Here is a 24633-nt window from a genome sequence, read left to right as displayed (position 1 = left end):
ATCTGCTCCTATTATTCCAAATTAGGCTTCAATGAAATGAATGGAAAATTTTCTCATAACAAAATCCTTTCCAGTCTGCCAGCTAAGATCCTCTTCCCAAGATCTGCTCTGTGTGACACCGCCCCCCCCCCCGCCATACCTGTAGAGTGGGAATGGGGTTGTTTTAGTGATACCATGCAGCTTTAAGGTGTGTTTCTAGCCTGTGAACTGCACTGTGGATATCATTTTAGGCTGCTATTTTTAAACTGTTGGCTTGTTTTTATGGCATGTTTTATTATTATACACAATTTCTTATGATTTGAAGATTTTACTGCTTTCACTTCTACCAGCTGCCTCTGGAAGATTTCTTAGAGAGACAGCATATAAAATGTGGTTTCTAACAACACAATAAACCTTGTTGCCAATACCACACTTATCAGTATATTTTACAAAAAAAGAGTCTTGTGGCACCTTAAAACAGATACACTGAAGCATTCGCTTTTGCGGGTTGGAGTGCATGATGTAGGAAACAAATGCAGTCAGCAAAAATATATAAATAGAGGGAAAGAAAATAAATAGGAACACTATGTTAGAAGTCCATTAAAACATATTTTAAAAACGTCTATCCCACACTTCAGTCCCTCCCAACCCATGAGGCAGCACATGGTCATATAAAAGAAAAGAAAAAAGATCCAATGACTTTTAGGAAAATGTTTTGAAAACGCCTTTTTAGTGTCTATAAACTGTTACCCAGGTCCCAGACTATTTCCTGGCTTCTCTTTATTGATGTTAAAGCTCACCCCATTGGTCCAATTCCGGCTAAGGTCCCGAGAGGAAGACAGAGAAAAGCATACAGTAGGGCGGCCAAGACTACAAGACAAAAGCCACGTGCCACGGAACTAGGTATCTGCGCATCAGCAATTCCACGTGCCCACAGAAGCATCTTCCAGGTGCAGGGCAGCAGACACTCTCAGGAGCTACAGTCTGTTCTTAGCGCAGTTCGACTAATTACTGCGAGTGCTCCCCCCTCCCAGTTATTTTGGGACGCCGGCCCTTTAAATCGCTTCCGTTTGCCGGCATCCGCTTTCAAGAGGGCGGGGGGCCTCCTCCTCCGCGAGACTCTAAGAGCCCTTTTATTTGCAAGGCGGAGGCTCAGCTGCGGCCGCGTCACGCTTCGGATTTTTTTCTTGGAGACTCGGCTTGGCTCAAAGGTGGGGGAAGGGAAATGGGGGAGAGGGGAACAGGGGAACGGTTCAAGGGGGACTTACCTTGGAGGAGGATTAGAAAGATGACCCAAGGAGTGGGGCTGTTGCTGATTCTTTCCTTGCCCTTCCCTACGCCTGATATTTTGGGGAGACGGGATCTGAGTCGCAGCAATTTTCTTTTATATAGATTCCAATTTGTTCTGGGCTTCTTCTCGGTTGAGGCAGGTCTGAGGATCTGGGAAGGGAAAGGTTGCATGGACGAGGTGTAGTTATTTTAAAAACCCACAAAATCTCTGGTTGGACTCTTTGAAATGGGGGGGGGGAATCTCTTGATTGTAGGAGCCCGTCATATGCCTTCCTCAGCGTGGCTCTCTCTAAGGTGGCCTTGATTTCATGGCTAGCTGTTGTCAACTTGTCATGCATGGTGTTTGGCATTGGAGGTATGTTCTACTTGGACCTTTTCTTCCTTTGGATGCTGTCTTTATTTTTGCATTAAGTCTTGTTATTCTCCAAAATTGGGAACAAGGTCTCTGTGGTATGGTCTTTTCCACATAAAAACACTTTCAAAACAGTTCAGGATAATACGCAGAAGGTGCTGTTGGTCTGGTAGCACTTGATAAGACAACTGGTGGCACATATAGAGTATGTATCTGGCCTTTTGTGAATTTGATCTGACAGGCTTTTTCCGGCTGTGCAATTAAAGCTGTTGTTCCTGGAAAACGTCTGAGGAAGTGTGTGCGCACACAGAAGCTCACACCTTAAAGAAAACTTTGTTGGTCTTAAAGGTGCCATTGGACTTGAAACTTGTTCTACTGATTCAGACCAACACGGCTACCCACCTGGATATACCTGGAAAGTGTTTGGCTGATGGTGATGATCAAAAATGCATTCCAGCTTTAGCAACCTTTCCCACCAACTCAGCTCTTATATATCTTTTTACAGCAGTCTGACCTTGCAGGAATGTTAGGGAGGGAAACTTTTTAGGACGGCAATATAGTGATTGGGAAATAACCTGGGTCTCAGGCGGCTAAACAGAGTTAGTAGAGCAAAGATACTGTAAGAGAGACTTTAGTGAGAGCTCCTTGAATTTATACTAACCAGGTTTTCCCAAGGCAGTCAGGCCAATCCAAAAGGGGATTTTGTAGCAATGACTCACTCCTTGCTAACGATTAAAGAACTCAGATTTGACTGAATATTATATGTTACATGGCCTGGTGATATTTTAAAGCTCAGCAGTTTCAGCCTTCATATCTTGAGGATTCAAAAACATGCCATTTAAGACTAACCAACATGAAACAAAACAGTGTGCAAGGTTTTCAGAACTCTTGTATGCATACTTTCTTGGAAGTCCCATATTTAAAAGCCCTGGCTTCTGAGTAAAGGAGGATCAATCATGACTTCTTGGAATAATAAAGGGTCCTACTCCAAGGACTGAGCCACAGTATAGGTTAGAAAGAATCTTACTGGACCAGTTACAAGCTGGTCTGCATATACTAACTCTTGAGGGTTGTCTTGCAGTTCCGTCATCGATTTGATAATAGGTGAGTGGTGATAAAGGGAGAGGACCACAGTGTTTTCCACATAGGGACAGGCTTGTGTAGTTTACAGGTTGTTGTTGTGGCTGCCAGTACAGGACAGAAACAGCCATCCTCCTGTGCCCAAAGGCCCTTTTCTTTTTTAAGAAGAAAATTTGGCATTTGTTATAATGATATTCTGTCTGGGTATCAGGTTCTCTGAATCCCCAGCTTTAATTTTTTTTAAACGAAATCTCTTGTTCCTTTTGTTGCGGAGATATGCCTTTCTGGTAGCCCACCTTATAATACAACTGGCGGAGTGTGTAGAGTCAGCAATAAAAAGCCCCCTGAATGGCTAGGGGAGGTAATGGCCACTACAGGGACCAGGACAGGGGGAAATGGCTGCCTTAAGGGCAAGAGAAGGAAAATCTGACTTGCTACATCCACACAGCAGCCATCTAGGCTTTGCTGCAATCTTTCACAAAAAACTGGAGCAAAGCAGGTTTGGGAAAGATTGGACAGACATGGGGGAAACCCTGGGAGGTACATGAATGTAACACAATGCTGTATATAGTTGTTAGCCCTAGGAGATTGGAGGAGGGGAGAGAGATTCACCAGAACAGCATCTAGTGATGCAGTGACATAATTTCTCGCCGTGTAACCAGAAGCAACATCACTGCATAGCAGGATGCACTAACATTTTCTCAAAACTGTATAGTTTTTACCATAGAATTTTGGGGAACTGAAGTGTACCATGATGTGGTTAAGCAGCTAGAAATTATGTTGCATGTGTCACCAGGTCCGGCCCCCCCTTTTCCCCCCCACTAGTATGTTGAGTGCAAGTAGGGAATGGGGATGTTTTGTGTTCAGAAAGCAGCAGATGTACACACAGATGTTTCCTTCACACATTTGCACAGTCAAGATGACTCAGCAAAGACGACTCAACTTGTGCCCACTCTTCCTGAATGTCAGCAGGCAGGAAGATCAGCTGTATAGTGTTGATCTCTTCTGTTTTGTGCTTCCAGGCAATACACCTTTGAAAATAAAACATTATTATTTCCTGGTTGGATGCCAGGGTAGATTGGCACCAAGCCCAAGTGACATGGGCCAAAATGTAAACATGCTTATTTATGATTTAATTACTCCATGTATAATATGGAACAAGAAATGCCAGGTGTCCAAGTTGAATTCAGGAAAGGGCATGAGAGATCATATTGCAAAGTTACTCGAACATACCAGAGAATTTCAGAAAAAAAATCAGTGTATTTTGTAGATTACAGTAAAGCTTTTGACTGTGTGAAGCATGAAAAGTTATGGATGGTTTTTAAAGACATGGGAGTGCCATAATGTCAGATTGTTTTGATGTGCAATCTGTACTTTGGACAGGAGCATATGGTTGGGCAAAATATGGGGGACACAGAATGGTTTCTAATTGGCAAAGGGGTTAGACAAGGATATATGTTATCTCATAAGAACATAAGAACATAAGAGAAGCCATGTTAGATCAGGCCAATGGCCCATCCAGTCCAACATTCTGTGTCACACAGCGGCCAAATATATATATATATTATATATATATATATATATATATATATATATATACACACACACATACATACACACACACACACACATACACACTGTGGCTAATAGCCACTGATGGACCTCTGCTCCATATTTTTATCTAACCCCCTCTTGAAGGTGGCCATGATGGTAACACTGATGGCCATCTCCTTATCTGTTCAATCTATATGAAAGACTTCGAAGGAAAACAGGATTTGATTTAAATGAAGGTGAAATGAAAATTGGTGGAAAGAACATTAACAAAGTGAAATATTTAGAAAAAGCTATGTTACTGCAGAAAATAGGAAAGATTTGAAGCGACTACTGATGAAGTGCCAAAGCAGGATTACATCTGAAAATCAAGAAGACAAAAGTATTGACTGCAGAGAAATTACACAATGTTAAGATTGACAGTAGAGGTGTGCAAGACCTGAACAAGGTTATTAACATTTTGGAGGACTTTAAGTTGCATGGTAGCCCTGTCGGAAGTGGCTTGAGAGCACACAATACACTCATAACATAAAATGCTCACCTAGGCATTTGTAATGTTGACACAACTTTGTGTTAATTTCCTTAATTTCCATACTAATAGAACCTGTATCCTATATCCTTACCTACTACTACGGAGTTTGAAGCTGCCCAACATAACTGCCACTTAAGATAAAGACTCCTTAGGTTGGAAGGAACACCCACTGTAATGAAAAGATGTGGCAGTCGAAGTGCTAGTGTAGCACCCTAATGAAATGCAAATAACTTATTTAGGATTTGAAGAAACAAGCAGTGACTCATGAAAGCTCATAAAGGTAGAGTCCCCTGTGCAAGCACCAGTCGTTTCTGACGCTGGGGCGACGTTGCTTTCACAACATTTTCATGGCAGACTTTTTACGGGGTGGTTTGCCATTGCCTTCCCCAGTCCTCTACACTTTCCCCCCAGCAAGCTGGGTACTCATTTTACTGACCTCAGAAGGATGGCAGGCTGTCAACCTGGAGCTGGCTACCTAAACCCAGCTTCCGCCAGGATCGAACTCAGGTTGTGAACAGAGTTTAGGACTGCAGTACTGCAGCTTTATGAAAGCTCATACCCTGTCACAAATTTTGTCAGATTTTAAGGTGTTACTGGACTCTTGCTCTACAGAGAGATTAACACGGCTACTCATCTTGATTGATTTAGGATTTATTATATACCCTGCTCTGTTTCTCCCAGTTTAACCTCCACACCAAGTTAGCATATGTGTTTTGAAATCTTTTTTTTTCCTGGTTAGGCTCTTCCTTGGCTGTTTTGGAGGAGGACTGCTTCCGAAGCTGATCAGGACTATTCTGTTATGTTTAAAACAATTTTATTGGTAACATATGGTAATAAATCTATTTCTTACATCTTTAATAACTTATTTTATCTATCCCATATATTACTTTCTACCCACCCCTTCCCCCATTACTTGACCCCCACCGGTGTTATTTACTTAAAATGCTAATATTTAAAGTTACCCTTAACTATTAAAACAAAAATTTATATTCTTCTTCTTTCTAAAATTTAATCATTATCAAAAATTGTCCAATGTCCTTTTATTTTCCACTCTTTTTCTACATATCTTCTAAACTTTTTTCACTTCGTCTTAAATACTTCTAAATTATAGTCTCTTAAAGTTCTTGTTAATTTGTCCATTTCACTCCATGTCATAACTTTTACAATCCAATTCTATTTCTCTGGTATTTTTTCTTGCTTCCACAACTGCGCATATAATGTCTTAGCAGCTGAAAGCAAGTACCAAATTACAGTTCTATCTTCTTTTGGAAATTTTTTTCATTTGTAATCCCAATAGAAAAGTCTCTGCAACTTTCTTAAATTCATATCCCAAGATCTTAGAAATTTCTTGCTGAATCATCTGCCAATACTTTTTTGCTCTTTCACAAGTCCACCACATATGGTAGAAAGAACCTTCATGTTTTTTACATTTCCAACATCTATCTGGCATCTTATTGTTCATCTTTGCCAATTTTTAGGAGTCCTATACTATCTATACATCATTTTAAAACAGTTCTCTTTAATACTATGACACGTCGAAAGCTTCATAGAATTCTTCCACAAGTATTCCCAAGTTTCCATCTGTATTTCTTTATTTACATTAATTGCCCATTTAATCACTACTTCATCCTCCGTAGACCATTTTAAAAGTAATTTATATATTTTTGAAATTAATTTTTCATTGTCTCCAAACAGAACTTTTTCCATTTCTGTTTGCTCTTTCCTTATTCCTTCAGTTTTAATATCATTTTCTACCAAGCTCTTTATTTGTTGCATTTGGAACCAATCATATTTATTATTCAGCTCTTCAGCAGTTTTCAATTCTATTTTGCCACTTTGTATTTTTAATAATTGATTATATGACAACCACTTTTCTTCACCTATCTCAGCCATTATTTTTATTACTTCAGCTGGCACTATCCATAACGGTTCTCTCATCTCCATATTTCTTGTATTTCATCCATGTATTTAGCAAATTATTTCTTATATAATGGTGAGAGAAAAAACTTTTTTCCATAATACAAATACGCGTGCCAGCCAAATTTATTTCTGTGACCTTCCAGCACTAAGAGTTTTTTTGTTTAACAGTGTTATCCATTCTTTTATCCACACCAAACAAACTGCTTCCTGATATAATTTTAAATTCGGTAGTTGAAATCCACCTCTCTCTTTTGCATCTGTCAAAATTTTCATTTTGATCCTTGGTTTCTTACCAGCCCACACAAATTCTGAATTTTTTTCCCGCCATTTATCAAATTGTTTACTATCTTTCACAATGGGAATAGTTTGAAACAAATACATTATTCTTGGTAGAATATTCATTTTAATTGCAGCTATTCTACCTAGCAATGACAAATTAAGTTTATTCCATTTTAACATATCTTCATCCATTTTACGCCATAGCTTCTCATAATTATTTTTAAACAGATCAATATTCTTCATTGTTATCTCCACACCCAAATACTTTACCTTGGAGGTAACTTCACAGCCCATTAGTCTCTGTAATTCTTGTTGCTTATTTATTTGCTTATCTTTACATAGAAGTTTTGATTTTTCTTTATTAATACAAAATCCCGCCAACCCCCCATATTCTTGTATTTTAGTTAACAACAAAGTTGTGACTTGTATGGGGTTTTCATTTATAAACATTATATCATCTGCAAATGCTCTGTATTTGTAAGTAAATCCTTTTATTTTTAAACTTTCTATTTCTTTATTTTCTTGGATCTGCATCAGCAATATTTCAAGAGTCATTATAAACAACAATGGGGAAAGCAGACAACCTTGTCTTATACCTTTGCTAATTATCATATCTTCTGTAAGATCTGCATTTATACATAGCTTTGCATGTTGTTCAGTGTATATTGCTTTTATAATACTTATAAAGCTTTCTCCCAGCTCCATTTTCTCCATTACTGCAAACAAAGTCCCAGTTTAAATTGTCAGATGCTTTCTCTGCATCCGCAAAGAATAATGCTACTTCCTTTGCTGGATGTCTTTCATAATATTCTACAATATTTGTTCTAATATTGTCTCTTATTTGCCTTTGGGGAAGAAACCCCGCTTGATCTTCCTTTATAAAATTTATCAAATGTTGTTTAAGCCGTTCTGCCAAGATTCTTGTATATATTTTATAGTCATTGTTTAATAGCGAAATTGGTCTGTAATTTTTAACATTCGTGACATCTCTATCTTTCTTTGGTATCAACGAAATAACAGCTTCCTTCCATGTGTTTGGTATTTTCCCTTTCATTCTTATCATGTTCATCAACTTCTGCAATTTTGGTATTAACTCATCTTTAAGGTTTTAAAATATTTAGCTTTAAAGCCCTATATGGTTGAGGACCTGCCTACCTTAGGGACCGCCTCTCTCCATATGTTCCCCAGAGAGCACTGTGATCAAGTTCAAAAAATCTTCTCGAAATCCCTGGGCCAAAAGAAACCAAATTAAAAACTACCAGAGAACAGGCGTTCTCTACAAAGGCCCCCCAATGGTGGAATCAACTGCCGGAAGAGGTGCGGGCCCTACGGGATCTTAACCAGTTCCGTAGGGCCTGCAAAACTGCCCTCTTCCAGCTAACTTTTAAAGATGGAACTCCTGATAATATCAATAACACCGAGCATATTATAAATTTGATTGTACCATAATGTCATACTATTTTATTGGTTTTACTGTTTAAATTATTAATTACATTATATACTGTTTTATTGTATCATGGTTTTACCATGTCTTGTTAGCCGCCCTGAGCCTGCCTAGGTGGGGAGGGCAGGGTATAAATAAAAGTTTATTATTATAGCTGTATATCCATCTGGCCCCGGTGCCTTTCCATTTTTCATTGCATTAATTGCTGCTTCAATTTCTATTTTTTCAATTGGATAATTTAAAACTTTTCACATATTTTCTGTTAAGGGTTCTATTTTTATCTTTTGTAGATACTCATCCATCTTTTCTTTCTTTAAAACACCTTTAAACAACTTGGCATAATACTTATATTCTCTTTTTATTCCCTCTTGGTTAACCACCTCTCTTCCATTTACCACAATTTTATTAATAATTTTATTTTCTCTCTTTTTCTTCAGTTACCAAGCCAAATACTTTCCAGGTTTGTTTGCTCCCTCAAAAGATTTCTGCTGCAGTCTTTTCAAATTCCATTCCAATTCTTTACTTAACAAATGTCTCATTTGCATTTGTAATATTGTAATTTCCCTTATAATTTTCTTTTTCCCTGGCCTTTTTCTCAACTCCCCTTCTTTTTTCTTTATTTCATTTTGAATGTCCAACAGCTGCTTTTCTTTTGCTCTCTTGTCTTTATTATTCAAAGTAATCAATATTCCTCTCATTACTGCTTTATAGGCATCCCAGACCGTCTGAAATTCTATATCCTCTTTGTCATTCACTTGAAAGAGAGCTTTAGTTTCATTTTCTAGGTATGTCGCTATTTCTTTATTTTGTAGTAAATCTTCATTCAATCTCCATCTTCTCAACTTCTTAGACAATTTTGTAATCAACATTATTGGGATATGGTCAGCCCCAATTTTGGGTAAAATCTCTATTTTCCTTGTTATAAGACCTAAATCTTTAGTGCCCCACAACATGTCAATTCTGGGAAAAGTTTTATGTCTTGCTGAAAAAAAGGTATAGTCCTGCACTTCAGGGTTAAATTTCCTCCATATATCCTCCAAATGTTCTTGTTTGACCAATTAAAAAAAAGACTTTGGCAATTTTCCTTCTTTGTTATTATTTTTCCCCCCAGACCTATCCAGTGAATTCTTAATTGTTCCATTAAAGTCTCCCATTATCAAAACTTGGTCATAAATCAGTTCATCAAATTGTTGTATAATGTCTTTTTAAAAAAGCATCCTTTGCACCATTAGGCGCATACAGTCCCAATAACAACGTTTTTTTTTGCATTTAATATTATTTCTACTGCAACAAATCTTCCATCTTTATCTTTAAATACTAATTTTGGCTCCAATTCTTGTTTAATATAAAAAATCACTCCCCTTTTCTTCTGTTCAGCCAATGAAAAAAATTCTAACCCCAATTGTTTATTCCATAAAAATTTGTAATCCTTTTGTTTAATATTCACTTCTTGTAAACAAACTATATTACAATTTTGCTTTTTAATCCAATGAAACGTTGCCCTTCTTTTTTGTGGTGAATTTAGTCCATTTATATTCCAGGACAATAATTTGTAATCCATCATGGTGCTAATTCTTTATGTTCTTCATAAAATCTATGCAGTCCCTGTGCATTTGTAATTGTGATTCTTTTCCCCTGAAGTTCAAAGCTCAAACCTTCAGGTATTATCCATCTAAACCTCATTTCATTGTCCCGTAATTTTTCTGTCAGTTTTTTGTATGTTCTTCTATAATTTATCACTTGCCTTGGCAACTCCTTCATAATTCTTACTCTGCTGCCTCCCACTATCAATGTCTTTTCAAAGTTTTTGTTCATGATCTTTCCCACCATTTCTTTTGTCATATATCTTACGACAACATCTCTTGGTAAATTATTTTTCTTGGCATAGAGTGAGTTCACTCTATACATATAATCATACATATTTTTAGTCTCTTCAGGATCTTCCTCCAAAAATTCTGCAATTATTTTTATTGTATATTCTTTCAGGTCACCATCTTCCTTTTCAAGTACTCCTCTCAGATGTATCTGAGTCTCCATCAGTTTGCAGTCATGGATTGTCACTTTTTCTTGTATTTTCAACAAGGTGGAGTCATGTACTTTCATTCTCCCTTCTACCTCCTGCACTTTCTTAGATGTTTCCTCTGTCTCCTTTCTGTGATCTTCCATATCTTTTTTAATCTCTTCTATAATTTCTTTTTTTGATGCAGTTATCTCTCTCATGCCTTTCATCATTCTGGCCTCCATTGACTCTAATTGATCCTGCATTTTCTCCAATGAAGCAGCCCTTGTACGGGTTTATTTGTGTTCTGACATTTAAAAACACCGAAAATTTTGATCTTACCAATTTGAAATTTGACTATCAAGTTCAAAAGATTAGAGCTTGCTTTTTACAACAAGCCTAATTTCGCCATCCTTGGAGCTTCCCAGACCAAAATATTAATTTTTAAAGTTTTTAAATCCTTCAAAATGGCCGTCGCGACTTTTTGCTTCTCTCTAAAAAAATTTTTCCTTTTAAAGGCTTCTAAAGTCCATTATAAACAATATGTCCAATAGTATTTATCCTCTTATCTCAATTATTTCCAACAGTTTTTAATGTCCCAAACACTTTAAAAATATTATTTTAATTTTGACCTCCAGTGGCGCTATAAATATGTAATTTGTCTCAATTGCTCTTGACAATTAAGCAAGATACTTTTACACATTTTGTCTCCTTTTTCATATTTATTCTTTGCATATGTCAAAACATCTTCATTAAATTGTATGCTAATTTGCTGTTCACTTGTGTAAAGCCATATTTCTCTATATACAAAATGTTAGCTTCCATTTCTGTGTGTCTGAAGAAGTATGTGTGCACATGAAAACTCATACCTTGAATAAACTTTTGTTGGTCTTAAAGGTGTCTCTGGGCTCAAAATCTGTGAAGGAATAGGAACACTCAGGAATGATGGCAATTGGATTATTAAGTGATCTCCAGACGACAGATATTATTTTTCCTGGAGAAAATGGCTGTTTTTCAGGGTGGAATGCATGACATTATAACCTGCTAAAGCCCCTGCCTTCCTCAGTCTCCATCCTCAAATTTCGCAGCACAGAGCAGGCAACCCCAAAAGAAAGGCAGGATAGAAATAAAACTGGGCTATTGCTAATGTGAGCAAACTGGGTAACTCAGAGCAAGTCACTGCACTGCTAAAATATTCCCTATTTACATTGTTCAGTGCGTTTGCCATGGAGCTCTGACTGCCTCTTGGATAGCCAGGATGGAATAATAAGGTGGATGCAATTTAGCCACAGACCCTGGCAACTGGAGAAAGCTGTTCTCATTCTTTTCCTCATACTATTGTGTGTGTATGGGGGGTAGAAGCGGCATATTATTTCAGCACAATCAGTGGAATCTCTGGGTTGCAACCTAGCAACTTCCATTGTAAGTCCCAACATGATGGCTAATATAAAGCATTTTGTTAATTTCATTAAGTTATAGTAAGGTGAAGACAAGCCCCTTCACTGAACCTTAGACAAGTCTGCCCTTGCTATTGGGGAAGATTATTTCCTGTTCCAGTGGAATGCTATACTTTTTGCAGAAAGGTATCATATCTTTCTGGGAATTTGCCAGACCCTGCACTGGCATGGAATCTAGTCCCTCAAGATGAAGAAACTACACTGTTAAATGTTAAAATACCCCCTTCTGCAACAGGCTCCATAGGTAGTCACTCACAAACGCACCTGAATTTCTCTGTGGCTCATTACTGCTCTTAAGCGGTTGCCAGAAAAATTTGGCAAGATAGTGCATGCTGCCTGATACAAAGCCAAATCTGGGCCTTCACTGTGACTTACTTGGAGATGGCACATGCTTTCTATCTCTGCATCTAATGGTCTGCTCTAAGACTTGCAATATTGTTTGGTTTGACTTTGACACCACTCTGATTCTCTTTCTTGTTTGCAGGCTTGGACAAGATGCTGCCAATCCGAATCAGCAGGAGTGGCTTCTGCACCCTCCAGAAGACTTACTGGTATGGAAAACGTGATTCTATGCTGTAAGGAAATGAAGGAAACCCTTGATTTGCAGCCTGCTACCCATCCCTCTGTTTCCCACTCCCAGTTTATTCCTGCTAACTATCCACTTTCCAAAATCCTAGCCCAAAATCTGCTGTCTAGAGTGCCTGGGAAGATAGATAGGGCCACAAGGGGTGAAAATAATTTTAAATTGCATTAGATATTCTTGATTAATTGAATTGACTTACACCTTCTTAATTGACTTGAATTATAAATTAAACAACTGCCACATTGGTAAATTAGCATGGCAGGCTTTTGAGTTGCCCTGCTTTCACACCTTGTTGGATAATGCACTCTCAATGCACTTTAGTAATTGTTTGCAACAGGATTGCTGTAGTGCATTACAATTGCATTAAGAGTTAAAAATTACAATAATAAGATTTCATATTCAATAGTATGACTTAATCTTTTTTACATAAGTATAATAAAGAACATTTACAAAGTAAAAATTTAAATAAATACATATACACAAAATTATATATGACTATTGGCTGAACTTCAACAGCATTGAAATGCATTACGATCTAATGGATATCTGGTGTTTTAGTAATATTTATCTTGTTGACTGTATCTTTTGACTACAAAACTAAGAAATTCTTCTGTGACAATCACTTCTAGTAACACATATCTACCATCACTTTAAAGAGTATCTTTCATAGCCATTTCTGTAATTGGGATCATCCACCCGATATGAAGTTTTGATTTGCCCAGTATTCCAAAATTAGTATTAGGGAATTGCAAAGATTTATTGATATGATCTGTGATGTTTTCCATTATATACTGGTCCTACAGTTTGCTGTTCCATAGAGACAAGGTTGGTAGATGTTGGTTTTTCTATCTGGCAGTTATTGAGGTCGCTGTTACAATTCACAATTCATTTAGAGCCTTGTGTTTAGAGGGGTAAGAACCATGGGGCCAATAATAGGTTGTTTCCATTTTCAGCAGTGAGTTTAGTTGACTTCTGCAGGCCCAGGAGTACATACCTTGTAAACACAAGTTTACAAGGTGCTTGTGAGGGGTGCAGTGGAAGGGCTTCTAGCTCTACTGGTGGACCTCTAGATGGCACTTGGGTTGGTGTTTTGTTTTGTTTTGTTTTGCCACTGTGTGACACAGAGTGTTGGACTGGATGGGCCATTGGCCTGATCCAACAGGGCTTCTCTTATGTTCTTAACGCCCCAAAAAGGTAGCAAGATTCAGAACAAACATTTTCTTTGTTCCACCTGTATTAGCACTGGGCTTTTCAGAGATGTTTGGGAATGGAACAACAGTATTAAAAAGATGAGTGCTTTGTTGGATAAGAGCTGTTCTTGAGTTGCAGCTTTGTTGCTCATCCTTCTTAAGTTGCTCAGCCCTGGCCTGAGCATCTCAGAAGTGAGTATGCCCTTCCAACACCAAATCCCATCTTATACCTATTGCAAAAGGTGGCACCTGCTGTGACTACCTGGCAGATATTCTCCGCCTTAGCTCTCAGACTAGAGCAGAATTTTTTCAGAACATCCCTGCAATGTTGTCCTCCAATTGTTCTCCTTTTGTGGTTTGACCCAGTGTTTCCCAGCTTTGATCTGATCATTTGGGACAGATTGGAGTCAAAGCAGATTTGTCCACACTGTGGACAGAAAGGTGTGATTTCCAAAACACCCTGTCTGCATCTAGTGCTATTTTCCCTGGGTATCTCCATATATCTGCTGATCACCCCACCCCCATTGATAGGCTTTTTAAAAATAGCACGTTAACAATATACCTACTACAGGGCAAGAGAGTGGGGAACAGTGGGCATAGACGGGCATCATGGAGAACACTGGTGTGGACTTTCCATTGTGAATTGTCCCGTTAATGGAAGCAGCCTCTTAATGTGAGGCAGGAGGGCACTGAAGACACCTCGAGTGAACGTTCCTAAAGAGTCCTTTCTAGGTTCTCTTTCTTGGCTGCTTGTCAAAAGGTATGCAGCTTCTAATCTTATCTCCAGCTGCCTTTCCTTTCAAGTGTGGCTGCTGCCTTTTAGCATCCTGCGATAGATAGGGAAATCCTTTTATAGCTGACAGACTCTATCTCATGCACACCTTGAGTGGAGGCAAGAGTTAATGATTTATCACCAACTGACCCTCAGCTGGGAATCAGGCATCTGTACTGTGGATGTCAGAGAGGAAGTGTAATGTCCAGATTAAGCAGCATACCTGCAAACAGGGATGCTTACATGCCCTATATAACCCTGCTCATGTAGTATCATGTGTTCTGATTGCTGGAAGCGTGTATCCACTCCTTCCCCTTAATTAGATTTTCACTGGAGTGGGATAAGGTTGGCAAAAGTGTTGAATACTTTTTAAGGACAGTGGAGAATATCAGATAGTTCTTTGGGATGTTGATGTTCTGTCCTTAGAGTTACCAGCCAGTTTTATGAGCCTTCAGTGGAGCAGTACAGTTGTTTTACAAGCCATGGGGACTAGAAACTTGCTATATTTGAAATGGGAATTGACCTCGCTTTATCAATTTATAACATTTTTATCTTTCTGCCTCCAAGGAGACCAGGGTATTGTACATTGTACTCCCTTCCAGTGAGGTAGGTGAGGCAGAGGGAAAATGACTGGTCCAAGGTCACTTACCGATATGTATGGCTGAGTGGAGATTCGAATCCAGATCTACCTAGTTCCAGTATTCTAACCATTACACCACACTGGCTTTTAGTGCCAATGACTGCTTAAAAGATCCACAGAAATTTCCAGGTAGTCAGTTTGGTGTAGTGGTTAAGTGTGCGGACTCTTATCTGGGAGAATCGGGTTTGATTCACCACTCCTCCACTTGCACCTGCTGGCATGGCCTTGGGTCAGCCATAGCTCTGGCAAAGGTTGTCCTTGAAAGGGCAGCTGCTGTGAGAGCCCTCTCCAGCCCCACCCATCTCACAGGGTGTCTGTTGTGGGGGAGGAAGGTAAAGGAGATTGTGAGCCGCTCTGAGACTCTTCGGAGTGGAGGGCAGGATATAAATCCAATATCATCTTCTTCAGGTACTTTGCAGCCCATTGTGATTGCAAGCATACAGATCTGCCAAAATTTGAGAGGCCAGTCAGGGAACAAAGTGAGCTGCATTCATTTTCCTGCGCTGGCAAGAATTCCTTAGGTCGCTGGCATGCTCACTCTTTTTTTTGTTGAAATGGAGATAGCAGTCTGGCAAGGGTACTTTGAAGTTAAGCTTTCAGGTCATGCTGCTTGGATCCTGGGAAACAACTTTTGCAGAGCCAATACAATGCTGTAGCAGTCTTTTTCTCTGTGCCCCCCCCCTCCGCCCCATCATTGCAGTTTGCCTGCTTTCCTGTGTATTTTTTACTTTTCTGTTGTATCTCCCTGTCCCCACAACACCTAGTCCTTGTTTTTACATTGCAGCATCACTCTTACAGCTGGATTGCAAACTATGCCACATTCCAGTTGACCCCTGCTCCCCACCTCCAACACTGGGTGACTCACTCACCCATCGATGATGGTCTCCATAGGTCAAGATGGTGCCTATTTCAGGCCAGCACCGGCCTGACTTCGTCTCCTTCTGTCCTAGTCTCCTTAGTATTTACAGCCCATGTTTGGCCTTTAACATCTTCTTTATAGAAGTGCCTTTTCGGGACAATAATGGGCACATCTGGCAGCTTGCATAGTCATGACTACCCTAAATCTCATAAGAGCTGGGAAGCTCAGCAGTACTTGGATGGAAGACCTGGTGCTCCTCGGAGGCAGTCAATGGAAATCACCTCTGCTCATCTCTTTCCTTGTAAACCCCTTGAAGGGTCACGATAAGTCAGATGAAGCTTGATAGCAATTAATGAATGGGGACATCTGGTCAACTGACCTGTCTGAAGGCATTTGAAAATTGTTTAGCCATTGTTGTTGTTTGGGAAGCATTGCAAGGACTGATGGTTCGGAGAAGATGCTGAAAACTCTATAAAAGTGTAAGAGCAGTCTTAATGGTTTACTTTAGACAAAAGATCCAACTAGTGCAGCATTTTATCTTTATATCTGGATGCATCTTAGAAAGTCACAAGTCAGGCAGGAAAGCAACATCACTTCCCTGTTTGTTCTCAGCATCTGGCATCCAGACTATTATGGCTATTAATTTAATTTAATGTAATTTTTCAATTTATATCCCACTCTATCCCGCAAGTAGGCTCAGGGCAGCTACAACAGTAAAACAACATATTAAAATTAAAACCACATATCAAAATTAAAACATCATCATAAAAACATGTACTATCAAATCAGGGGCAGCACAGAAACAATAATTCAGACATTGGCAACAAACTACTAAGAAGCATGTGGATTGGTAGCTGACAACACAAGATAAGCACCAGGATGATAAGGTGGTGGGGGAAGCGGTGACTTAGTTAAAAGCCTGGCGGAAGAGAACCTAGATAAGTCCCGCAGGGTCCGGATCTCTTGTCCATAAGTTGATCTCTCACTTTTTAAAAGTTGTCCAAACTGGTAGTATCTTGTCCACTATGTGAACTATATTAGTCAGCGTCCCTGGATCAGAAGCAATGATTGGAAGCACATGTCTAAAGTGTACCATTTGCTGTCCCTTACTGTATTTGACTGGCTTTCTTTACAGGTTGAAGACCTCCCCTGCAGTCTGCTTGGCTTGGTCGCCCTACCACTCCCATGGCACTTGGAACAATGCTGGAAACACGCGACACAGGTTTCTGGTAGTAGCCGGTGCTGGCCTGGGAATAGGCACCATCTTGGCCTATGGAGACCACCGTCGACGGGTGAGTGAGTCACCCAGTGTCAGAGGTGGGGAGCAGGGATGAGCTGGAATGTGATCAGAGGAGGAGCTGGACAGAGGTTTGGTGGCATTACGAAGAAAAAGATCCTAACCCATGTGGTATAATGATTTGTGAGTCAGGCTAGGAGTGGGGGGGATTCAGGATCAAATTGTGACTCAACTGTGGAAGCTCATTGGGTGATCATGGGCCAGTCTGCGTCTCACCCTAATGTATCCAGAGAGCCAGTTTGGTGTAGGGGTTAAGTGTACAGACTCTAAACTGGGAGAACTGGGTTTGATTCCCCACTCCTTTACAAGCAGCTGCTGGTATGATCTTGGGTCAGCCACAAGTTCTCAAGAGAGCTGCTCTCTCAAGAGTAGGGTGGCCATAATGTCTGAAGGCCAGCCAGGGACACCTTGGGGGGGGGGAAGGCAGGAGTGCGCGCGCGCGAAGCGTGCGCGCCGCCGGAAACAGGAAGTGACGTCACTTCCGGCGACGTCACTTCCGGCGACGTCATACCACCGCCGGAAACAGGAAGTGACATCACTTCCTGTGACATCATTTCCCCCGCGCCACCTGCCGGAAACGGGAAGTGACATCACTTCCTGTGACATCATTTCCCCCGCGCCACCTGCTGGAAGCAGGAAGTGACATCACTTCCTGTGACATCATTTCCCCCAAATGGCATCATTTCCCCCAAATGCCACTGCCGGAAACAGGAAGTGACTTCACAGCACTTCCTGTGACGTCCCCAAAAATCCCCCAAATATCACCGCCGGAAACAATTTTGTTCTCAAATCCTGTATATACTTCATCAGTATATGGGATAAGGCACTTTCTCAACTGTGCTGCATAATGCAGCCTATTTATTTTGTCCTGTTGGCTCTGTTGGCTCTATCTGCGCCACCTTCATCACTTTCGGGGTGTGGATCCCCCAGTGGGGTGGGCTCCCGACTCCCTCCGCCGGCTGTTTCTGATAGCCCTGCGCCCCCTCTTTCATTTGATATGTGTCCCGTGCGGGTGCCACCCTCCTGCCGGGAGATGCCGCAAAATGAGCCCCCTTGAGGCTTATGGCGGCAGGGCTCGGGGGAAGCAAGCTAGACTGCTGTTCTTTTGAGGGGTTATAGAGTGTTTCGAGCCCCTCCCTGTGGCGGTCGGCGGCGAGTCGGGCGGCGGCGGCGGGTCGGGCGGCGGCGGCGGGTCCGGCGGCGGCGAGTCCAGCGGCGGGGGCGGCGGCGAGGCCAGGGAGGCGTCGGAGAGGCCTTCCTTGGCCGGCGCTGGCCCGGGAAGGCCTTCCAGAGCCTCTGGAAGGCCTTCCCGGACCAGCGCCGGGTGCTCCGCGGCCTCCCCGCGGCCTCCGCTGGTCGCTGGGGGCCTTCCAGACACTCTGGAAGGCCCCCAGCGACCAGCGGAGGCCGCGGGGAGGCCTTCGCTGGCCGGCGCTGGTCCGGGAAGGCCTTCCAGAGGCTCTGGAAGGCCTTCCCGGACCAGCGCCGGGTGCTCCGCGGCCTCCCCGCGGCCTCCGCTGGTCGCTGGGGGCCTTCCAGACACTCTGGAAGGCCCCCAGCGACCAGCGGAGGCCGCGGGGAGGCCTTCGCTGGCCGGCGCTGGCCCGGGAAGGCCTTCCAGAGCCTCTGGAAGGCCTTCCCGGACCAGCGCCGGGTGCTCCGCGGCCTCCCCGCGGCCTCCGCTGGTCGCTGGGGGCCTTCCAGACACTCTGGAAGGCCCCCAGCGACCAGCGGAGGCCGCGGGGAGGCCTTCGCTGGCCGGCGCTGGCCCGGGAAGGCCTTCCAGAGGCTCTGGAAGGCCTTCCCGGACCAGCGCCGGGTGCTCCGCGGCCTCCCCGCGGCCTCCGCTGGTCGCTGGGGGCCTTCCAGAGTGTCTGGAAGGCCCCCAGCGACCAGCGGAGGCCGCGGGGAGGCCTTCGCTGGCCGGCGCTGGTCCGGGAAGGCCTTCCAGAGGCTCTGGAAGGCCTTCCCGGACCAGCGCCGGGTGCTCCGCGGCCTCCCCGCGGCCTCCGCTGGTCGCTGGGGGCCTTCCAGACACTCTGGAAGGCCCCCAGCGACCAGCGGAGGCCGCGGGGAGGCCTTCGCTGGCCGGCGCTGGTCCGGGAAGGCCTTCCAGAGGCTCTGGAAGGCCTTCCCGGACCAGCGCCGGGTGCTCCGCGGCCTCCCCGCGGCCTCCGCTGGTCGCTGGGGGCCTTCCAGACACTCTGGAAGGCCCCCAGTGACCAGCGGAGGCCGCGGGGAGGCCTTCGCTGGCCGGCGCTGGCCCGGGAAGGCCTTCCAGAGGCTCTGGAAGGCCTTCCCGGACCAGCGCCGGGTGCTCCGCGGCCTCCCCGCGGCCTCCGCTGGTCGCTGGGGGCCTTCCAGACACTCTGGAAGGCCCCCAGCGACCAGCGGAGGCCGCGGGGAGGCCTTCGCTGGCCGGCGCTGGTCCGGGAAGGCCTTCCAGAGGCTCTGGAAGGCCTTCCCGGACCAGCGCCGGGTGCTCCGCGGCCTCCCCGCGGCCTCCGCTGGTCGCTGGGGGCCTTCCAGACACTCTGGAAGGCCCCCAGCGACCAGCGGAGGCCGCGGGGAGGCCTTCGCTGGCCGGCGCTGGTCCGGGAAGGCCTTCCAGAGGCTCTGGAAGGCCTTCCCGGACCAGCGCCGGGTGCTCCGCGGCCTCCGCTGGTCGCTGGGGGCCTTCCAGACACTCTGGAAGGCCCCCAGCGACCAGCGGAGGCCGCGGGGAGGCCTTCGCTGGCCGGCGCTGGCCCGGGAAGGCCTTCCAGAGGCTCTGGAAGGCCTTCCCGGACCAGCGCCGGGTGCTCCGCGGCCTCCCCGCGGCCTCCGCTGGTCGCTGGGGGCCTTCCAGACACTCTGGAAGGCCCCCAGCGACCAGCGGAGGCCGCGGGGAGGCCTTCGCTGGCCGGCGCTGGTCCGGGAAGGCCTTCCAGAGGCTCTGGAAGGCCTTCCCGGACCAGCGCCGGGTGCTCCGCGGCCTCCCCGCGGCCTCCGCTGGTCGCTGGGGGCCTTCCAGACACTCTGGAAGGCCCCCAGCGACCAGCGGAGGCCGCGGGGAGGCCTTCGCTGGCCGGCGCTGGTCCGGGAAGGCCTTCCAGAGGCTCTGGAAGGCCTTCCCGGACCAGCGCCGGGTGCTCCGCGGCCTCCCCGCGGCCTCCGCTGGTCGCTGGGGGCCTTCCAGACACTCTGGAAGGCCCCCAGCGACCAGCGGAGGCCGCGGGGAGGCCTTCGCTGGCCGGCACTGGCCCGGGAAGGCCTTCCAGAGGCTCTGGAAGGCCTTCCCGGACCAGCGCCGGGTGCTCCGCGGCCTCCCCGCGGCCTCCGCTGGTCGCTGGGGGCCTTCCAGACACTCTGGAAGGCCCCCAGCGACCAGCGGAGGCCGCGGGGAGGCCTTCGCTGGCCGGCGCTGGTCCGGGAAGGCCTTCCAGAGGCTCTGGAAGGCCTTCCCGGACCAGCGCCGGGTGCTCCGCGGCCTCCCCGCGGCCTCCGCTGGTCGCTGGGGGCCTTCCAGACACTCTGGAAGGCCCCCAGCGACCAGCGGAGGCCGCGGAGAGGCCTCCCCCACCGCTGCCGGCCCCGCGCGCGGGCGGGGAAGGCGGGGAGTGAGGGAGGGAGCGTCCCTGCGCGTGCGCAGGGGCCCTGCGCAGGCGCAGGGACGCTCCCTCCCTCACTCCCCGCCTTCCCCGCCCGCGCCCGCGGCCCACCGGCTGCTGGGCTGCCTAAACCGGGACCTTTAATGGTCCCGGTATAGGGAGCCCGGGATCCGGGATTGGGTGGCCAGATCCGGGAATGTCCCGGGAGACCGGGACGGTCTGGCCACCCTACTCAAGAGCAATTCTTAAAAGAATTTTCCAGCCCCACCAACCTCACAGGGTGTCTGTTGTGTGGAGAGGAGGGGAAAGGAGATTGTAAGCCGCTCTGAGACTCTCAAGTGAAGGACGAAGTATAAATCCAATATCTTCTTTTCTTCCTCCTCCTCCCCTCCCCCCTTTGCCACAAGGCTGTTGGAAAGATAAAATTGAGGAGCTTCATGGAGGAAGGACAAGATGAAAATGTGATGGATGGAAGGGCTATTTTGGAAATCTGCCAAAGTCTGGCTACCTTTTCCAAGCTGTCATAAGAGTGGGTTACAATTCATTGTAAAGGAGATTTAGTTTTATAAGTTACCTGAATAGGCCAGGGGTGGGGAACATCTGGCCTGAGGGCTGTTTATGGCCCTCGAGATCACTTGATCTGGTCCTCAGGGATTGCTGGGCCGAGCCAAGCCATGTGGCGGCTCTACAAAAAAAAAGCCCTGGACCTAGGCATTTGCCTAGGGTGGCAGGCCGTGTATGTGTGTGCCAAATTAGGCTCTCCCCACATGACTTCAAATAGAAAAACAATTATCTGTATTAATTTTGCTGGCCTCAGTGGAGCACTGTTTTTAAAGCTGATAATTTTGTATGGCCCACGAATGATGCTATAAATATCCAGATGGCCCTTGGCAGAAAAAAGGTTTCCCGCCCCTGGTATAGGCCAACAGGGCATATTTGATTAGGACAGAATGGGGCTGAAAAACCAAAGGCTCCCATTCCTGCATCTATCTGTGATGGTCCTCCTGGGCAAGTTCTTTAATAACTTGACCTCACCAGACACCACCCTGGGTTTTTCACTCCCCCTGTCATACTGGCAATATCAGCAGAATTATTGTAGGGAATAGAACCTGGTTTGAATATGAAAACCTGCAAGCCTCTGGCTGAAGTAATGACATGGGATAAACATGACAAAATTAGATCAAGAACTAAGTTTATTTGGTACAAATTCACCTGAAATGAGATAATTATAACCTTTAACGTGAAGGCGAAAGATTATGATTTAAACTCAGTAGCAACTTTTTAATTGGGTTTCCAGTCAATACGGTATAAAAGGATTTAATGGAAAATATTTTTCTTCCTCCTCACAGTCTTAGCCCCCTTCAACTGACTTAACTGTGAAAAACCTCCACCAACTCTGTTCTTTCAGCACAGCTCCTGCTTGTCTTTCTGGAACTCTGTTCTCATTGCATTTCTTTAGGGGAAGGGTGTGGGTCAGAGGTAGAGCATCTGCTTGCCATGCAGTAGGTCCCAAGTTCAATCCCTGGCATTTCCAGTAAAAGGGACCAGGCAGTTGGTGATGTGAAAAACCTCTGTCTGAGTCTCCAAAGAACCACTGCCAGTCAGAGTAGACAGAGTTGATGGACCAAGTTTCTGATTCAGTATAAAGCAGCTTCATGTGTGGATTTCCAGGTGGGTTTTCCTCTTACCTGTCATAGTGCCCTTTTCTCTTATTTCTTTGCAGGCTGCTGAGGTTGACCCCTCAGAGTCTACATCCGGGCCTCCATTTCCTGTCTTCACACGGCAGGAAGTGGCTCTCCACCACAGTGAGGCTGATCGAGTATGGGTGACCTACGGTAGCGATGTGTTCGATGTTACAGATTTTGTAGAGTTGCATCCTGGGGGGAAAAGCAAGATTCTCCTGGCAGCAGGAGGTGCTCTCGAACCTTTTTGGGCTCTCTATGCTATGCATAAACAGGAGCATGTGCTGGAGCTTCTTCAAGGGTACAAAGTGGGGGAGCTGAGTCCAGAAGAGCCTCCCCTGCCGACCCCAGGAGACCCTTATGCGGAGGATCCTCAACGACACCCTGCCCTTAAAGTCAACACTTTAAAGCCCTTCAATGCAGAACCTCCTTCAGAGCTGCTTGCAGAGAACTATCTGACTCCCAACCAGCTCTTTTTCAAGCGCAACCACTTTCCCGTCCCAGTGGTGGACCCTGCTACCTACCGGCTGCATGTACAGGATATCTTTGGCCGGACACTGACTCTTTCTCTGCAGGACCTGAAAAGCAAGTTTCCTAAGCACAAAGTGATTGCCACAGTGCAGTGTGCTGGCAATCGCCGCGGAGAGATGAATACTGTTCAGAATACGAACCGGCTAGGTTGGGACATTGGGGCTATTAGTACGGCATGCTGGGGTGGCGTCCGCCTTCGAGATGTCCTGATGCATGCTGGGTACAGGCAAAGTGATGAGGGCCATGTCAGCTTTGAAGGACTGGACAAAGATCAGAGTGGCACTGTTTATGGTGCCTCCATCCCTTTTAAGAAAGCGATGGACCCTGAAGGGGACGTCCTCCTGGCTTATGAAATGAATGGGGATGAGGTGCCTTGTGATCACGGGTTCCCTCTCCGAGTAGTCGTGCCAGGGATAGTGGGTGCTCGAAATGTCAAGTGGCTGGCCCGAATTTCAGTGGGTCCAGAGGAAAGCCAAAGTCACTGGCAGCAGAAGGATTATAAAGGATTCTCTCCTGCCGTGACTTGGGACAATGTGGATTTTTCCAAGGCCCCTGCCATCCAAGAGATGCCAGTCCAGTCGGCCATCACTGAACCATCCCCTAATGCCTCTGTCTCCCCTGGAGAACTCACGGTGAAAGGCTATGCATGGAGTGGAGGTGGGCGAGGTGTTATCCGTGTGGATGTCTCACTGGATGGTGGGAAGAGCTGGCATGAGGCAAAGCTAACTGGGGAGGCACAGTCACCTGGCCGAGCCTGGGCATGGAAGCTGTGGGAATTAACTGCCACTGTGCCTCCTAGTACCAAGGAGCTGAATATTGTCTGCAAGGCTGTGGACAGCAGCTACAACGAGCAGCCTAACTCAGTGGGACCCATCTGGAACATTTTGGGAGTGCTCAACAATGCTTGGCATCGGGTGCACGTCTCTGTTGGGGAAGACTAAGGGGAGCGGCTCTGGATTGTTTTCCTTCTGCTATCAAGGTCCCTTAAACAAGCACAGAACATGAGTGAAGATCTTCAGTGGGATCTTAGGATCTCAGTGCCTTTCTTCTTGCTACACATTGGTCCCAGCTTGTTGCAGTAGCAATTCCTTATCTTTGAACTGCTTTCAAGGGTGTATGGTGGGCTCAGAGGGTCATCTTGCTACTTAACTGCAGTAGGTATCTCTGCCTATCTTGGAAATTTGGCACTGGCCTTTTTTCACAACTTGAAGTCTCTCCGAGAGCATATCGGAACTGCTTGTTGGATGCGCTTAATTTAGGGTTTTGTTTCAGGGTTTTTTGCATTGTGTTTTTCAATCTGGATTGCTGTGTTGTCACATGGTGAGGTTCCTAAAAATATGAATGTTCCTTTCCCTATAACATTGACAAGTTTCTCCCTGCCCACACTTTTACCCCCCCTTCCAAATGGGGGTTTGAGTTCTCAGCTACTTTTGTGGTGCCCAGTTCTGTATAGGGCAAGGGATACCTATGATCCTCTCTATAAGAGAGGATTTTATTCTGGAGCTTCAGTGGAGAAACTGAAGAAATCCTCCCTTGTCCCACACTGGCAGTATGAGCCCACTGATTTGTTGGTTTGGACTTGATTTAACTGCATAGGATTGTCCTA

At 45.2% G+C, this 24633-nt stretch overlaps 1 protein-coding gene across 1 annotated transcript; it reads left to right on the top strand.

Annotated features, from left to right (window-relative positions):
- Positions 1–1070: 1070 nt before the first annotated feature.
- Positions 1071–24383, top strand: SUOX (sulfite oxidase). Its single transcript, XM_060252906.1, has 4 exons — positions 1071–1190; positions 12368–12434; positions 17063–17219; positions 22538–24383. Exons 2-4 carry the CDS (start codon positions 12379–12381, stop codon positions 23966–23968), a joined length of 1644 nt encoding a protein of 547 aa, XP_060108889.1. The 5' UTR covers positions 1071–1190; positions 12368–12378; the 3' UTR covers positions 23969–24383.
- The last annotated feature ends 250 nt before the right edge of the window (positions 24384–24633 follow it).

The sequence above is a fragment of the Heteronotia binoei genome, chromosome 13, assembly GCF_032191835.1.
Source record: "Heteronotia binoei isolate CCM8104 ecotype False Entrance Well chromosome 13, APGP_CSIRO_Hbin_v1, whole genome shotgun sequence".
Lineage (NCBI taxonomy): Eukaryota > Metazoa > Chordata > Lepidosauria > Squamata > Gekkonidae > Heteronotia > Heteronotia binoei.
Note: the sequence above shows the minus strand (reverse complement) of the source record. Positions and strands in the feature narration are given on the sequence as shown.

Excerpts from the sequence above, each read along its gene's own strand:
- SUOX (XM_060252906.1), top strand. The coding sequence starts at position 12,379 with ATGCTGCCAATCCGAATCAGCAGGAGTGGCTTCTGCACCCTCCAGAAG. Across the intron at positions 12,435-17,062 it reads ACCCTCCAGAAGACTTACTG|GTTGAAGACCTCCCCTGCAG; the intron begins GTATGGAAAACG and ends CTTTCTTTACAG. Across the intron at positions 17,220-22,537 it reads ATGGAGACCACCGTCGACGG|GCTGCTGAGGTTGACCCCTC; the intron begins GTGAGTGAGTCA and ends ATTTCTTTGCAG.